Below are 17,781 nucleotides of genomic sequence, written 5' to 3' on the forward strand. Positions count from 1 at the left end.
CTGGCATCGAACAGAGGGCAGAGTTAAGGTTGTCTGGTCTGGGGGTGACTGAGCAGGGCTGGTTTGCTAGGGGAGCAGGGTCCCTGGCAGGAGTGCCGGGCAAGCCCCCAACCCCACTCCCCAGCAGGAGCACCAGGCAGGTGGGCAGAGATGGGCCAGCTCCTGTGCCTTGACCCCATTTTCCCACAGGAGCACAGGGGAGGGGTCCCTCTGGCTCTGGCCAGGGTCCCACAAAATCTACCTCTGGACTCAGGACACCTGGGTTCTATTCTGGCTCTGCCACTGACCTGCAATGTGACCTTGGGCAAGTCGCATCCTTTCTCTGTGCCTCAATTTCTGCTCCCAGCCTGTGTGTCTTCCCTACTCTGAGTGTAAACTCTTTGAGGTGGGGATTGTCTTTGTCTTTCTATTGTCTTACACACAAGCTTGTACTGTGCAAACCGCTGTGTGGGCACATTTATCTCCGTTTAAGACTGATCGGAGTTTAGTTTGTGAGGGAAGCTAAAGCAATGTAAGCCACATTTCAACTGATTTAAAAACATCCACTATTGTAGCTAGTTAACCAAAATTGGTTTAAAAATGACACCTATAGTTAAACCAGGCCTCAGGTATGTACAACATCTGACAGGTTAGATGCTACTGTACCCTAAATCCCATTCCCCTTCCAAAGCTGGTGCTAGAACCCAGGAGTCCTGGCTCCCTGTTCTAACTGCTAGATCCCACTCCTCCCCCAGAGATAGAACCCAGGAGTCCTGATTTCCAGCCCCTCTGTTCCAACCACTAGACCCCACTCCCCTCTCAGAGCTGGGGATAGAACCCAGGAGTCCTGGCTCCCAGCCCCCCCGCTCTAACCACTAGATCCCCACACCCTACCCAGGGCCAGGGATAGAACCCAGGAGTCCTGGCTCCCAGCCCCCCTGCTCTAACCACTAGCCTCCACCCAGAGCCAGGGATAGAACCCAGGAGTCCCGGCTCCACCCCTCAATCACAGTTTGGTTCAACAGATTGAGGGAAGGGGGCGTGGCTACGGCCTCTCTTTGGGAGCCGAGCCCGCCCCTTCCTCCTATCACGTGACCGGTACCCGCTTCTTTCCCCACCATGTGACCCCCGCTCAGTTTCCCTCCCTCACGTCACGTGGTGCGGCCGCCAGCGGGCGGGGAACGGCGGCCGGCCGGGGTCAGCGCCCGCGTGTCGCGTTCGCCTCGTTTTGCCGCCGCCGCCGCTACCGCCTCCCTCCTGGGCCGGGCAGCCGGAGCCGCCGCCAGAGCGAGAGAGGCCGCCGCGCCCGCCCCTGGCAGCCGGGCAGGTACCGCCGCGCCGGGCCGGCTAGGCCGCAGCGCCCGCCGGGGCCTGCGGGAGCAGCGTGGGCGCGGGGAGCCGGGGCGGGCGCGGGGGCAGCTGAGTAAACCCGGGGAGGCGAGGCTGGGGCGGGAGGAGCAGCCGGGGGAAGATGGGGGCGGGGTGTCGGGGTTGGGAAACTGGGCGAGCCCAGGTGGAGGGGGCGTTGGGAGATCAAATGTGGGGAGGCCAGGATGGAGCCCAGAGGTGTGGAGGGGAGAGGATGGGGGGCGGGAGGAGCAGCCGAGGGGCGTGGGGAACCCGGGGGCTGGAGGAGCAGCCGGGCGGGAGGAAGAGGAGACGATGGGGATTATTGGAAGCTGGCAGGATGGGGGCTAGGAGGAGCGGGGGAGAGTATGGGGGCGGGAGGAGCAGCCGAGGGGCGTGGGGAACCTGGGGGAAGGGGGCTGGAGGAGCAGCCGGGGAGAAAGAGGAGACGATGGGGATTATTGGAAGCTGGCAGGAGGGGCAGGATGGGGGGGCTAGGAGGAGCGGGGGGGAGAGGATGGGGGGCAGGAGGAGCAGCTGGGGGGAGGGAGCAGAGGGTGTCTGGCTGGGGTTGGGTCATGGGCGTGGGAAACTGGGCGAGCCCAGGTGGAGATGGGGAGGGGGGGTTGTTGGGAGATCAAATACAGGGAGGCCAGGATGGAGCCCAGAGGAAGGCAGGAGGAGCCTCAAGGGGTGGCTGGGGGGAGGGATGAGCTATTTGGGGTTGGGGGCAGTTACTGGAGGATGTAAGGTGCGGGGGAGGAAAGAAGCATGTGGGGGAGGGGACCATGGATGGATCCTGGGCCTGTTCCAATTTCTGGCCTGAAGGCCGGGGTGGTCCGGCCTCAGGGTTGCGGTAAGATGGGACCCACTCTTCTTTCCCATCAGCCCAAATGGCACCACGCAAGGTAACCCCAAGAACTTGCCTCATCCTGTAGCTTGGTGAGGCTGGAGAGGGGGCTTTGGGGCTGGATCAGCAGGGATTGGGAAGGGGGCCTGTTTAGAAAAGGCAGGCCCAGAGCGTTGGTGGGTTAGGAGGAAGTGGGGTCTGCTCTGGAAAGGGTGGGGCAGAGAGGAAACGGTGAGGGTGGAGGCTCAATCTCTCTCCATGTGTCTCTCTGGGTGTGACTGTTGGTAAAGGAGCACTGCTTTCCATGAAAACTCCCACTAACTTATTTTCAAGGGAAAGACGGTGAGGGCATAGCCCTCCAAAAATCTCTTCATCTCTAAATCCACTGTGTGCTCCTCTTCTGCTAAGCTCCCCACATGGCTTGGTTTCCTGGTGATAAGTTTCGGGTTTTCCCCTACCTATTTCTCCCAGTGCCCCCAGTAATTTGTTCTTCAGTCCAGTTCTAAATGTCCCAAATGATGGTGCTTCCCTTGGGAAGTTGATTCCACAGTGCAGTAGATCCCTGGCAATAAGGAAACATTTCCCATTGTCACCCTAAACTTTCTCCATCGGTTTCCCTGACATTATTCCTTGATCCCTGGAGATGGATGTGGTGATGCTGCTGGGTGAGCAGAAGAGTGTGCCTCTTCCATCTAGAGTGACCAGATAGCAAGTGTGAAAAATCAGGACGGAGGTGGGGGGGTAGTAGGAGCCCATATTAAAAAAAAAAAAAAAAGCCCCAAATATCAGGACTGTCCCTATAAAATTGGGACATCTGGTCACCCTACTTCCATCCAATGAGAGCCTGATGCAGCAGCCACTGAAGCTCCTGGGAAGACTTCCATTCATTTAAATGTGCTTTGGATGGAGTTCTAGCTTTGTAAGATATTATGCTAATATTATCCTCACTAAACCCACCCTCCAAACCTTAACACAAAAATAGCATTTTCAGTACGTCTAGTCCCTGCAGAAGCAGCAGAAACTTTTCTTGCCTCTGTATGAAGGCAGGAAGGATCTACATGCATTGAGAAGTCCGTTTCTTAGGCAGACGTCTGCTCATGGATCAGAGCTGTGTCCAGTCATAGCGAGTGCAGGTCCATCCTGGCTGACAGCTAGAGTTCTGCAATGCCTTATGATCTTCATTGCAGTTTAGTGAGATGCTCTGAATGGAGTATCATTAACCTCTTTTCCTTCCTGTGTAGTTACAGCTCTGCACCATGGATTGGCAGCCAGATGAGCAGGGACTACAGCAAGTGCTGCAGTTACTCAAAGATTCCCAGTCTCCTAACACTGCCACGCAGCGTGTTGTCCAAGATGTATCCTTGGAATAAGCCAGGCTGCGCTCTAGGAAGTCAAGTTGTGTATGTTTGCTGTGTAAATGGTGCTGAAAACTAATACCCTTTAAGTCGAGGTGCCCTGCATAGCCGTAAAATGGGGGAAAATTTTTGTACTTCTGTCTGGTTTTATTTTTTTAATCTTAGGAGAATCTGTGTCGCTGACATGCAGCTTGGCAGGGTGCCCATCTGGTCCTTAATGTTGCAACGATCTGGTCCAAACAGATACTGTGCATCAGCCTTCCTTTAAAATCCCTGTTTGGGCTGTGAGCCTTTTTCTTTAACCAGCGCTGTAGAAACTGAAGCAACTGAACCAATTCCCCGACTTCAACAACTACCTGATATTTGTCTTGACTCGGCTGAAATCAGAGGGTAAGTTACCTGCTGTGATGGAAGATACATGGGAACTTGTCCCTGTGCCATTAAGTGTCTAGTGGGTTTCCTTGCCGGTGGGGGGTGGGCACATCTGAGCTAGGCCCTCTTGCTTGTTAAATGAATTGTATCTGATCTAGGGCTGACACCTTAAGCCCCTCAAGGTTCTTTCTGGAATATCTTGTAAACTTGACATTTTAATGCTTTAGAAATGAGTTTTCCACAGGTGTTCTTGCAAACGACTGACTTTCCTAAAAACTTTGAGGTAGGGCCCAGAGTAGGGATCTGGGACTCCTAGGTTCTCTGCCTCAATATGAGAAGACTGGGTCAGTAATTAAGCAGGAGATGGGAAGTCTGTGATTGTTAGGTACTGATATGCCCCCCCCCCCCCCCATAGTATCTGGATCTCTCACACTCACACACCCCACCCCTGTGAGGCAGGGAGGTGGTGTTATCTCCATTGTACAGATGGGAAACTGAGGCACGATGAGGCTAATGGATTGCTCAGGTGGAGCAGGAATTGAACCCATGGTGCTCTAACCACTGCGCCAGCCTTCCTCTCCAAGCTGAGCCTGCAGCGTTCTGCTCCCAGCTGGGGGAGAGATTGTGGACTAGTGGTTACAATAGGGGCACTGGGAGCCAGTACTCCTGGGTTCTATTCCCAGCTGAACTTGCTGAGGCCTCTTCAGTAAGTGAGTTCATCTCCTGCTCATTCTGGGCCTCTTCAAAATGGGGCTGGTACTGTCTGCCTCAGGGGAAATGCGAAGCCTTGGAGCGCATCGCGAAGGGGGGTCGTGTTCGAAGAGGAATGGCAAGCCATTGTGGTTGGAGATGAAGGTATAGTGTGACTATAACAACAAAAGGCAGATAGCTGCATCCTAAACCTTTGCGTGCATTGAGATTATAGGCACATGTACCTGGGAAGCAAACCCACATGCTTGATACCCTTTCACCCTACAGCCTGTCAGAGCGCTTTACCGACTAGATGTGTATAGAAATCTCGTCTCCCCCAATCACTCAGACATGCAGCCACCTCTGGGGTGAGCAGCGACAGCTGTTGATTAAATTTTTTTATTTTTGTTCTCTTTCCCCCCCCCCCCCCCCCCCCCGCACCTCTCCTTCCAAAAATTCTCTCTAACCAGATGAACCGACTCGCTCGCTCAGCGGGCTGATCCTGAAGAACAATGTGAAGGCGCACTACCAGAGCTTCCCTCAGCCCGTGGCGGAGTTCATTAAACAGGAATGTCTCAACAACATTGGCGATGCTTCCTCTCTTATCCGAGCCACTATCGGTAAGAGCAGTGGGGAAGAGACAGGGTTGCACTGTGGGATATTAGTCCAATTTCAAGTAGCTTATGCCATGTAAGTACATTTGCATGTAGGGGAGAGGGAGAGTGTATTGAAATGATCCCCTTAAAGCGAGGCTGTGCTCGCTGGCATGGAAAATCAGCGATGGCCCATGTTGTGTCGTCTCCTTATCAGGAGAGGATTTTTCTAATCGCTGGTCCTGAGCTTTTCCTGCTTCGCCGGCAGTGAAGAATCGGTGATGGGAACTTGGCTGAGGCAGGAGGTGGGATTGAACCCTGCTTGTTCTCCTGTAGCTGTAGCGCCTCCTGCAGGGCCAGTAGGAATAAAACGCTCTAGCCTTGTCTACCCTTAAGTGTGATCTCAGGCTTAACTATGCTGGCATAACTAAAGCAGCAAGCCTGTCTCCTGATGTAAATGCCGTTACACTGTAGTAGGGCTTCTACCAGCATATCTGTTGCTAAAATAATCACGCCTTTTACTGACCTAGTTATGTGGGTAAAACTTTAATTGTCGGTCAGGTCGAAGTCAGTAAAAGGACTGGGCGTGGGTCAAAGGTGCACAGAACCGATGCGGAGCAAGAATGTTTCTAATGAGAAGGGTGTGCTTACCTAATGCTCAGAAATCATCTTGTGTAGAAAACCTCCAGTCCTGATCCTTGCCAGCCAGTTCTGGTAGCATCGCTGCTTCTGGAACGTGTGGTTCCTGGAGAAAACTGACCTCCCCTTCTTACTGCCAAAGGGGTAGTGGACAGATTCAAGGGTCTGGCTGTAGTGTGGGTCTAGGGGATTGGCAGACGTTGGGGAGGGGATCGTGACAATAGCTGTTTGGGGTGGGAAATGACACCTCCCCTCTCCCCTGGGTGTGTGTAAATGACCTTGAGAGACTGACTGAGTGGAACACTTGGTTTTACCACGAGGCGTGAAATGTCGCGTGTGTTTCCAACTGGCAGGGATTCTCATTACCACCATAGCGTCCAAGGGGGAGCTTCAGATGTGGCCGGAGCTCCTGCCGCAGCTATGCAACTTGCTGAATTCCGAAGACTACAACACATGTGAGGTAAGACGGGTGTCGGGGGAGAGGAGGCGGCGGGATGACATCAGGGTCTCTCTCGGTTTGGGCATATAGAAGGCGAACTCTGTCACCTGCTCAAGTCCAGCCCAGCTGAGTGGCCCTGAAACAAACTGAGTTGTCAAATCTCAGTCTGGTTCCCGTAGGGATAAATGTCCATGTTTCTGTCTTATGGTATCGTGCCTCAGTTTCCCGTCTGTAAAATGGGTCTGCTTTCCTAATGTAACTTTTACTTGTGGAGTATGGTTCTCTAGCTGTCGGATTGAACCAGAGTACATAGTTCATGGGTCTGTATAGCTTTTGAGCTGACAAACGTGGGTCTTCTAGCTCAGACAGTAGATGTTCGTGCTTTTAGATCTAGTGGTCCCCAATGTGATCCCCACTTCCGACAGAGCCCCCCTCCCCCCTCCAGCATCTCATGTTTCACTAACATCACTGGCAGACAAGGTTCTGTGAGGGGAGCGCACTTGGAATTCCTCAGATGGAAAACACTGGGGTAGGGTAAAGTACTGTCCTTCACAGGGCTGCACGGGCGTTTTTCAGGGCCTGGGGCAAAATCTGAAAGTAGGGTGGGGAGGCTGGAGAGCAAACTCACCCCTTAGTGGCGGCTCCTGCGCAGGGGGATGGACCCAGCGCCCCTCAGTCATAATGGAGGACGGCTGGGTCAAACTTGAGTGAGTGGCGCTGTGACCAGTCACGGGGGACTTGGCACCAGGTTACAATGCCACTTAGTTTGGAGGCCCCCTCAAAGAGGGGCCCAGGGAAAATCACACACTCTCTCTCTCTCCCTTCCCCCCCCCCCCCCCGATCCTTCCATCTTGGAGTCAGGATTTTGGGGGGGGGGGGAAATGAAGTGAACAGGAAGTGGCTAGAACTCCTCCCAGCACTCATGTTCGCTATACTGCTGCGGCTGTTCCATTCCGTTTCCCCGCATAGACAAGGGCTTAGACTGTCCTTGCTTAATAGCACTTGCATTGCCTTGTCTGGCCTTTGAAACGAATACCTTCCCGAAGCGATCAGGAGAGGGGTCGAGACGACACCATCAGTGCTGCTGTTGTTTAGTCAGAGACTGAAGATGTGGGGACAGCAGCGCCTTGGTTTAGCTGCGAAACTCTCCAGTGGGGTGGGGCAGAGCTTGGGTTCTGTGCAAAGCAGAGATGCAGATAAGGCTAAATCTTGGCAGCTCCCTTGCAAGTACGTTCCCACATCCTGCAGCAGAGCGCCCTTGGGTCCAGTTACTGTCTGGTTACAGTGAAATCCCAATTTGTTTCCAGCTGAAGTTGCTAGGGGGAGTGATGATCCCTGTTCCAAAGAGTTTACAGTCTAAATAGACGAGAGGGTGAGTGGGGGAAACTGAGGCACAGAGTGGGAAGCCCAAGGTCATGCAGCAGGTGGTCCAGTGACGTACCCTCTAGACCACACTGCCTTCCTCGAGTTTGGTGGTGGTCATAGCGTTGCCTTCTACATAGCTATGGTCATCACCATAACTTCAGTGGTAACCACTGTGCTTGGATGTGGGAGTGCTCACAGCAGTACACAAGCAGCCAGGCGACATTTTCCAGCCCTTCTTTGTAAACACTCATGGGTTGAGTTTAGATTTCACCTGCGTGTGTCCGTACAAAGCTATTTTTGCATTGTTCTCCCGAGCACCATACAAACGTCAATCTTCCCTTTTGCTCTGTGGTCAGCTGCCAGCATCGTGCCTTGGGGTGGGGCGCTGGTCTGGGACTCTGAAGATCTGGGTGCTAATCTCAGCTCCTCCACAGACTCCCTGTGGGACCTTAGCCAGATCTCTCTGTGAGTGAGCTGATGAGTCTGTTGTGTTTAGGGGGCCTTCGGTGCCTTGCAGAAGATCTGTGAGGATTCTTCCGAACTCCTGGACAGCGATGCTCTGAATCGACCCCTGAACATCATGATTCCCAAGTTCCTTCAGTTCTTCAAGCACTGCAGCCCCAAGATCAGGTGCGTATTCGCTTGCCTGGCGGTGCGGGGAGCGCTGCCCCCTTCGCTGTAGTGCTGGGGTACAGGTTGGGCGTGCGTGTATGAAACCTCGACGGAGCCCACCCCTTCGTAACATCCCACTTCCCCTTCCTGAGTGCATTTGCTTTCTGCTTTGTCTCTGGGCTGGTACCAGAGCCAGACTATGATCGCTGGTGGGATGCCAATGAGCTTCCAAGTGGAGGATCTCTCTCTTCCCTCCCCCCACCCCTCCCATCTCTTGATGAGCAGAATGCACGGCCTCATGCTTATCAGAAAGGTGAACAGTGTTCGACAACTGACCCAGAAGGAGCAGTGAAAACTCTGCACAAGTTGCCAGTTAGAACAGCAATTCTGCTACACAGGGTTATGCTGCGTTTTGCTCCGAATGAGATTTAAGTAGCACCTCTCCTGGATGATTTATCTTACTTGTCTGGCCCCCATCACGACAATATCTGAGCATTCACCATCTTTTATATATTAATCCTCATCACCCCCCCCGTGAGGCAGGGCAGGGCTAAGTGACTTGCCCAAGGTAACACAGGGAGTAGGTGGCAGAGCTGGGGATTGACCTGCATCTTCGAATTCTAGATAGTGCCCTAACCACTCCACATCCTTCCTCTCAATCTCCATGCTGTCCCTCCTGGGTGAAAGAACCAACTTCCCCTCTGCACCACAGTGGAGGAGGAGAACTTGTCCCAGGAACCCCAGGGCAAACCCACCCCCCCCATGTCTAGATGGGGCACCCTGGTTTCTACAGGCTCTCCCAAGAGAGCCCCATCCTGCTGAACTACGCCACTGGGTTCCATCATCAGCACGGGCTGAAGGGCTGAGCTGGGCCTGCATGCAGCCCACCGAACAGCTGAGAGCTCTTGAGATCAGAGCTGTGTACTGGTCCCACTGACGTCCCCACCCATGGGAAGATCGAAGGTCAAGCCCTGAAATTACTAGACAGGGGCTGCTGTTTGAGCAGTGACATACACCTCCTTTGTGCATGGAAGCAGAGCTCACTACCCCGGTAACAGTCCCTAGCTTTCATGTAACACTTTTCATCTTAGATCTCAAAATACTTTTCAAAGGAGGTTGGGCCTATTATCCCCATTTTACAGGTGAAGAAACTGAGGCACCAAGAAAAGTGACTTGCCCAATGTCACCCAGCCAGGCCAGCAGAGCCAGGAATAGAACCCAGGTCTATCCGCTGGGGCCACACTGCCTCCCAATGTCTGTTTCACAAGGGTGGCGGGGTGACCACCTGGAATATGTCAGTGACCCACTATCTTTTTTCCCTCCCTTGATCAGGTCCCACGCCATCGCCTGTGTGAATCAGTTCATCATGGACCGAGCTCAGGCGCTGATGGATAACATCGACACCTTCATCGAGGTGAGGAGCCATTTCAACCCACTCTCGCTGCCAGGCCAGACCCATGTGCGGCACTGTGCCTGGGTGGTCTTAAACAGACATGCCCACCCTAATGCTGCTGCTGTGCTCAGCTCTCCCATGAGGCAGCGATATGCAGGCCTCCCTGAGTGCACCGCAGCCTGCAATCCCAGAGAATGCCAGCTGCTCTAAAGTGTGGTGATAACACCCAGCTGTAGCTCCATCTCTAGAGCTCAAAGCACTTTATGAAGGAGATTTTACAGTTGAGGAAACTGAGTCATGGCGGTGAAGTGACTTGCGTAATTCACCTAGCAGAGCCAGGAATAGAACCTGGGTCTCTTGCCTCCTAATCCTGGGTGCTATCCCCTGAGCTGCACTGTCTGCCATGTGGGGGCGGTAGGGACCATTATTGTATCCGTGCCTAGAACCATGGAGCCCTGCTCCATGACAGGGGCGACCACAAGACAAATATTCACGAGCTCTGTCTGGCTCCTTTGTACAAACACCACCTCGTGTCTCCCTCCTGTGTTAGCCTCGGACTCGTGCGTCCATTTTAAACCCCCTGTCCTGGACTTCTGGCCTGTGCGGCGCAGTCCCGAATACATCTGTAGCGTCGTGTACTACAGGTCTGCCTCTGTGCAGGCCTGTGCAAAACAGCCCAGTGCACTGGAATTCTCCCCTGGCTTTTCGCAGGCTCTGTAGTGTGTAGAAATCCCTCCCCCGCCCAAGTTAAACCAGAACCTCGCTGTTTGAAAACCAAGCCTGCTCCAGCCCTGTCCGGCAGTGGCCTAGGGACTGGCTAGGCCTCTCTATTCCATGCCATGGACGTCAGCAAGGGAATTCCTGCGCTAGGGACCCTGGGTGTCGATGAGTCTCAGCTCCCCCTTTCCCCCTAGCACTTGTTCGCTCTGGCGGTGGACGAAGACCCTGAGGTTCGGAAGAACGTCTGCCGAGCGCTGGTGATGCTGCTAGAGGTCCGGATCGATCGACTGATCCCTCACATGCACAGTATCATTCAGGTGAGCCCCAGAGCGGGATCCCGCAGGCTCTTCTGTGGCGGAATGGGCTTTCTGGGGACGCTGTGGGTCAAATTGGCAATTAACGGCCCCCAGGGTTGGGGGTGGTGTGGGGAGTGTTAATGTAAACACTGGCCCAAGCATGGGTGGAGAGAGGAGCCACAGACCTGCTAGTAAACTGGCTCACATGGTAACCAGATTCTCAGGTCGGTGTGAGCGACCTGGGTTTGCTCTTGTGCCCAGATGAGTCCAGGAAGCCGGGCTTCCCTGGTAGAACCTCTGAGGTAGGGATCACGCCCTCTTCATGCTCTCGTGCTTGATGCATTAGGCCAGGGGTTCTCACACTGGGGGTCGGGACCCCTCAGGGGGCTGCAAGGTTATTACATGGGGGATCACGAGCTGTCAGCCTCCACCCCAAACCCCGCTTTGCCGCCAGCATTTATGATGGTGTTTAATATATTTTTAAAAAAGTGTGTTTAATTTATAAGGGTGGGGTCGCACTCAGAGCCTTGCGATGTGAAAGGGGTCACCAGTAAAAAAGTTTGAGAGCCGCTGCATTAGGCTGTCGGTTTGCCGAGGGTCAACACCATCCAATTTCACACCTGTGTTTTAAAGGCAGTTCCCCCCAGTTGGCATTTGGTCAGGACGCGGGTGACTGCCCCTACCCGGAGATGTGATGCTGGCTTGATTACAGAGCTTTGGGGTGTTGATTAATGCCCCATAGACTGTGCTCCCGAGCATCAGGTTTCATGGCGACTCAGGGTGAAACATGCTGAGTCCTGCATAGGTTGGGATCGACCAGGTTGGTCCGCCTCCTGGCATTTCAGCACGTAGGACTGTTGGGGAGCTCCTGGGTGATAGACTACAGTCTCTTGCTACCGCAGGCCACCCCCGGGCGGTCATGGCAAATAACATTCCGAAACATATCAAGCTCCATCTTCGGGCTGGTTGGGTTATTGGAGCCAAGAGCATGAGGTTCTCCTTGCACGGTGGGCGAAACAAAGCGCGGGCAGGGGGAGCTGAGCCGGTAGCTGCTGCGCCACAGGCCTGTCCTGAAGCTGGCGTTTTACCAGCGCTGCTCTTCTCCCCAGTACATGCTGCAGAGGACCCAGGACAACGACGAGAACGTGGCCTTGGAAGCCTGTGAGTTCTGGCTGACGCTGGCCGAGCAGCCCATCTGCAAAGAGGTGCTGTCCTCGCATCTGGTGCAGTGAGTAGCCTTGCTTCTGTACAAGCCGGGGAAGCGTCGGGAAGCCTGTTGGGGCTGCCGCTGCAGCCAGTAAGGGGTGACTGGTTCAGAGAGCTGGGCTAAGCAACCCTGGAGGCATGCTAGGGAAGGACAGGCGAATACTGCTGCTTTTGAGGGTGTTTGCTCCCCTGCTGATGGAGGGGCTGGAGATTGGGCTAAGTACGGGGATGGCTGGGTGACGTGCTCTGAGCTGTGATACAGGTGGTCAGATTAAGGCCAGGCCCGCATCCCTTCCTGCTGCCAGTTCAGCTTCAGCTTTGCTGCCGCTCTTACTAGTAAGCGCTGGGCACGTGAGCTCGTCAGACCGGAAGTAGAACCGGCTATCAAGCTGACCATGGCTCGTCTGGGTCTTAGCTGGGCTTGCATGTGTCTCGTTGGTTTATTGCTTCAGCCTTACGAGGTTAGTAGGGCCCTTTTACTTGGGGGGGGCGTTGAGAGCTGGTAATTAATCCACTCAAGGACTGAGTGCCCTGGTGCTGCTTCAATGCCTGATCTGTGCCTTCACCCACACCCTGGGCTTACACTGATCAGCGGCCTTGCTAAGGCTCCCCGGTTAGGGGCGATGGACCGAGCACAGGGCTGGGAGTCAGGACTCCTGGGTTCTATTCCCAACTCGGGGGGTGACCTAGAGGTTTAGAGCAGGGGACTGGAAGTCAGGACGCCTGGGTTCCATGCAATGTGCAGACACCATAAAATTCACTTCCTTCTATTTCAAAAGAAGGAACGTTTAGTGCAGAGTGGGTTTCGGTTTTTTTAACTAAAATAATTGAAGATGATTCATGGGCTAGTGCATTGGGAGCCTGGAGTCAGGACTCCTGGATTCAGTCTCTAGCTCTGGGGAGGGAATGCGGTTGAGTGGTTAGTGTGGTGGGGGCTGGGAGTCAGGACTCTGGGTTCTTTTCCGCTCTACCACTGATTTTCAGCAAGGGCTAGCCGCTTCTGTTTGCTGGTCTGTAAAATGGGCAGAAGCCACTGAGAGCGGACTGCATAGCTCCAAGTATTGGATAAGCCTGCACAGGGGGGTTGGACACTGGTTATTGCTCAGGGCTGATCTGTGCTGGAAACCTACGTTGGCACCGCTACGTCTCTCGGGTGTGAAAAACCCACGCTCTTGAGAGAGACAGCTATGGAGTCGTAACCCCTGGAATAAACCGTGGTAGGTCAATGGAAGAGTCTCTCCAGCTGTTGGCTCAGAGGCCTCTGCACAAGCAGATTCAGCCTGTAGCTCTTGGCTCGTTGCAAGTGGTTTCAATAACCGAACAATTGGAGACATTTAGAACACAAAACAACTCGCTTGGTTGTCCCCTTTGTTCTCTAGCGCTGGCTGGTTATAGGCACCTTCCCCACTCTGATTTCTGCCTCCCTCTACTCAGATCTTGATTTTTGAATCCACCCTTATTCCCCCTCCTCTTGACAGATTGATTCCGATCTTGGTGAATGGAATGAAATACTCTGAAATCGATATCATATTGCTAAAGGTACGTGTCTGTCGATGCAAAGGGGTGGGGGTGCACTTGGGACAGCCAGGATGCCTGTGTTCCTATCCCAGCTCTGACACTGATTCCTCCTGTGGCCTTGGCCATGTTCCTTCCTTTCTCTTTGCCTTAGTCCGTCCTGGCTGTAAAATGGGACTAATGCTTGCTAAATACGATAACCTGAAACCTGCTGTGTGTGAAATTCTCTTCTCAAATCATCCCTTCAAAGGGCAGGGAGCTGTATCTGCTTCCAAGTTACCTAGATCATTGTTTGCAAATCAAAAGAGAATCTCTCTCTGTTTTAATGAGCTGCCTACCAGCCGTATTGATTTATTGGGGCATTTGTGTTTGCAGTGTAGCAAAGCGTTCAGCATTACTCAGCTTGGGTTGAGAGCTCCGTGGGGCAGGGACTGTCTCCTTGGTCTGTTTGCACACCACCCAACACAATAGGATCCTGGTCCATGAGTGGGGCTCTTAGGTGCTACCGTAATATATAATATTAGTACCTGAGTCTTTGTTACTGGACACTGTGGCCGTTGGGTAGCCTGAGTAAAGCTAGTTATCAGGTCTCAATCCGCTCCTGAGACTGACTGTCACCTCAAGTCACACACCTCCCCGCCCCACTGGCACTACTTAGCCCCCTCTTGTGGCACGGTCAGGAGCGGGCCAGACTGAGATCCAGCTACTGAGGCACGGTGAGGTGGGTGTTAGGAGTGAAGCGTGGCTTGCTGTACCCGGGGCAGAGGGTACACACGCTTATTGAAAGGGGAGCCTTGCAGCCGTCTGTGAATTGCTGGCAGTGAAGCTCCCTGTTCCATGGGATCCTTCCTAGAGGGAGGATGGGCTGGCAGGTAAGGTGCTGCACTGGGACCCGGGTTCTAGTCTCGGCTCTGCCACAGACTCCCCGTTGTGACCTTGGGCATGTCACTTAATCTTTGTACGCCTCAGTTTCCCCATCTGTGCAGTGGGAATAGTGCTTTCTGTTTCGTGTGAAAGCTATCTGGGGCAGGCCCTGTGTCTTCAAAACGAGGCCTTGCTCCTGGGGTGCTACCGTAATACACCTAATAAGGAAGAGGACCTGTAGCAATATTGTAGGTCATAGGTTCAGGTGAGGGAGAGGTACCGGTTCATGACCTCCTGGAAGTGATGCATAATTTCCAACCTGATGACAATGATGGTGGTTGTATTCATACTGTCTGATCCAAGGAGGTGGGACCGGGATCTAAAACAGGAGCATGTTAGGTACAGGCATGGCCTTAGCAGGGGCCAGGCGTCCCGTACTGCTGCGAGATCTCTGCAAAACTGTGCCTGCGAGAACCCCGAGACTTGACCCTACAGCCCCTCATTTCTAGTGGAGGGTAGCACAGGGAACTGGGACTCGGGAGAGCTGGAGTCAATTCCCAGTTCCACCACTGGTGCGCTAGGTGACCTGGGGCAAGTCCCTCCCTTCTCTGTGCCTCAGTTTCCCCCCTTGTAAAATGGGATAATGATACCGCAGTGCTTTGAGATCTACCAATGAGACGTGCTGGGGATTGTCCTGACGGTGGCTGAACCCTCCGCTTCTCAACAGTGGGGCAGAGGGTGCTTTCTTGGTTGGGTGCCAACGCCTTCCCTCTAGAGAGAGAGGGTTTGACAGAAGCTCAATACGCAGAGCAGATGCATGTGGCATGAGGGCCTGAGCAGCGTGCTGTGAAGCCACGGGGGTGAATTTCAAAGGCCGGTGAGCGCCTGAGTCATTCCCAAAATTTCCCCATAGCACTTAAGGAACATCGCGGCGCAAGCCGTGCGGTGGGGGTATATGTGAATGCCCAGGCTGTGTATCTTTGGGTACGGTTATACTGCAGCAGGACACGGCATTTCCAGCTCGGGGAGATGCACCCGCGCTTGCTCCGATCAAACTGGCACGCTAAAGACAGACGTGTAGTCACGGTGGGCTTGCTGGCTGAGTATGCACCCGGGGTCTGACGGAATCATGCTCGGGGTGCTTAGCCTGAACCGCTGCGACTGTGCTGCTATTTGAAGTGCTCTAGCCTGATCAGAGCTAGCACAGGTACGTCTCTCCGGGCTGGAAATTACAGCTCCAGCTGCGGTGTAGCTGGACTCCCAGGCGCCTGTTGGAGTCCGACTGTGGTTCTTGTTTAAGGGGAAGGGCAGAGGGTCGCTAGCAGCTGCTCTCTGGAGCGCCCCACGCTGAGAACTGTCTTACGGCTGTGTGCCGAATCCGAACCGCTCTCTGTCGCCCCAGGGTGATGTGGAAGAGGACGAGGCCATCCCGGACAGTGAGCAGGACATCAAGCCCCGCTTCCACAAGTCGCGCACCGTCACCCTGCAGCACGAGGAAGACCGGACGCAGGATGACGAGGACGGGGAGGATGAGGACGACGACGACGACACGCTGTCGGACTGGAACCTGAGTAGGTCGGGAGGGGCCGGGCTCGCGCCCAGGTCTGGTTTGGGCAGAGCGTTGTCGATGTAACTTTAGGGGATGGTCGGGTGACACCGTAGCAAGACATCGGCCATAGTGTGGCAGCGTCCTCACCCTGCCTGGAAAAGCCAGGTGTCCTAAGTGCTGCCTGCTGGGGACAGTCTGGATTGTGTGTGCAGCACCTGGCGCAGCAGGGCCCCGAGCTGGGGTCAGGGCCTCTTGGCTGTGCCATAATATAAATAACGACCATATCTCCCTCCCCACAGGGAAGTGTTCAGCCGCGGCCCTGGATGTCCTGGCCAACGTGTTCCGAGACGAGCTCCTCCCGCACCTCCTCCCGCTGCTCAAGGGGCTGCTCTTCCACCCCGAGTGGGTCATCAAAGAGTCTGGGATTCTAGTCCTGGGGGCCATCGCTGAAGGCAAGTGCCGTGCGTGGGAGCTGCGGCGATGGATCACATCCGCATCGATGCTTGGTGGTGGGGAGGCCACATAACCGATCTAGTGTGCAGTGCTGTACAGGGTGGGGGGCATAAGAGCCCTGCAGGAGCAGATGTGGGGTAATTCCCCCCAATGGAGGTCTCATGACCCATAATTATCACATGAGCTTAAACCACAAAGCGTGCGGCATTATGTCCTTCCGGTGCTTTGTTAGTGACTGCTTTGGCTATCCTTGTTATCCATAGAAACATCCAACCCCTCTTTGACTCTTGCTAGGTTCTTGGCTTCAGTGGCATCCTGTGGCAATGAGTTCCAGAGGTTTCTGGGGCTTGTAACTGGCCTGTGCCCAGATCCACTGGCGCTGGTATTTCCTACCACCTGCCTCAGGTGCTTTGGGACTGAGGAACTTGTGGCACATGATTGGCTTATTTTAAAAAGAAAAAGGCTAAGAGGGTTGTGTCCCAGCAGCTGATCCTCCCCAGAGACCCCTATGGGATGGGGATCAGGGATAGTGAGTGTCCTCGCTCTGACTGCGGGGCTAGGCCCAGCAGTACCTAGGAGCATCGCTAGAGGGAGCCGTGGCTGAACAGTCCAATAGAGACTAGAGGGGCCTCCCTTGTACCCCCTCTCTCAGGCTGCATGCAGGGCATGGTGCCCTACCTCCCTGAGCTCATCCCGCACCTCATCCAGTGCCTCTCGGACAAGAAGGCCCTGGTGCGCTCCATCGCCTGCTGGACCCTCAGCCGCTACGCCCACTGGGTGGTGAGCCAGCCCCCCGACATGCACCTCAAGCCGCTGATGACGGAGCTGCTCAAACGCATCCTCGACAGCAACAAGAGGGTGCAGGAGGCAGCCTGCAGGTACCTGGGGGTATGGGGCGGTGTTGGGGCGGGGGAACCGAAGCAGTTGCAGACCAGTGCCGAGAGGTTTTCCCATGCTAAGGACAGGCCTGTGATCAGAGTTCTGCTTCCGCAGCTGCAGTCCCCAGCTTCTTTAATCCTGAATCACGCACCCGTATGGGGCCCCTGGGATATCGGCAAAGGTTTGCCAGTGGCCACGCAAGCCACTGTTCTTAACCAGCATCTGTAGTCACCCTGGCTACGAGCTGGGGCTAGCGTCAGCTTCCCAGTACCAGCCACTGGTGCCTGTGTCGCCGCTACAGCAGGTGAACTGAGGAGAGCAGGAACCATCTCTCATCGAACCATCCTCCCCAACATCCACGGTCTGCCTGGATGTGAGGCCTGGCTTGAGACATGGTCTCTGCTCAAGCTGGATCTTCCCCATCTCCCACGATGCTTTTCTCTGGACGTGACGAGGAACTAGAAGTTTGATCTTAACCGTGACTGACTGTGGTGTTAATCTGATCCGGAGAATTACCATGGGGTGGGGAGACGGCCCGGTGCTTCTGGTCAAAGCCAGCGGTTGGGGTGGGTATCGTGGGTTGTGGGGAGCCAGCTCATAGTGGCTCGAATGAGCTGCTTCGTGGGTGGTTTTATTACAAGACGGAAAACAAAGTGGGTTTCGTC

At 54.5% G+C, this 17,781-nt stretch overlaps 1 protein-coding gene and 1 non-coding gene across 2 annotated transcripts in view; both read left to right on the top strand.

Annotated features, from left to right (window-relative positions):
* The first annotated feature begins 1,083 nt into the window (after window positions 1-1,083).
* The window catches only part of TNPO2 (transportin 2), a 28,054-nt gene continuing 11,356 nt past the window's right edge, over window positions 1,084-17,781 (top strand). Inside the window, exons 1-13 of the mRNA XM_039514162.1 lie at window positions 1,084-1,306; window positions 3,418-3,531; window positions 3,846-3,921; window positions 5,064-5,213; window positions 6,179-6,285; window positions 8,126-8,259; window positions 9,574-9,655; window positions 10,549-10,671; window positions 11,760-11,878; window positions 13,335-13,395; window positions 15,638-15,806; window positions 16,084-16,236; window positions 16,890-17,115. Of these exons, the coding sequence (XP_039370096.1) occupies window positions 3,433-3,531; window positions 3,846-3,921; window positions 5,064-5,213; window positions 6,179-6,285; window positions 8,126-8,259; window positions 9,574-9,655; window positions 10,549-10,671; window positions 11,760-11,878; window positions 13,335-13,395; window positions 15,638-15,806; window positions 16,084-16,236; window positions 16,890-17,115 (1,499 nt within the window). The 5' untranslated portion in view covers window positions 1,084-1,306; window positions 3,418-3,432. The remainder of the gene's footprint in view (window positions 1,307-3,417; window positions 3,532-3,845; window positions 3,922-5,063; window positions 5,214-6,178; window positions 6,286-8,125; window positions 8,260-9,573; window positions 9,656-10,548; window positions 10,672-11,759; window positions 11,879-13,334; window positions 13,396-15,637; window positions 15,807-16,083; window positions 16,237-16,889; window positions 17,116-17,781) is intronic.
* LOC120391496 lies at window positions 14,530-14,597 on the top strand. The gene has a single exon (XR_005591358.1). It is a non-coding gene; the product is annotated as a small nucleolar RNA SNORD41 (small nucleolar RNA).

Source organism: Mauremys reevesii, linkage group 25, assembly GCF_016161935.1.
Source record: "Mauremys reevesii isolate NIE-2019 linkage group 25, ASM1616193v1, whole genome shotgun sequence".
In the NCBI taxonomy this organism is placed as follows: Eukaryota; Metazoa; Chordata; order Testudines; family Geoemydidae; genus Mauremys; species Mauremys reevesii.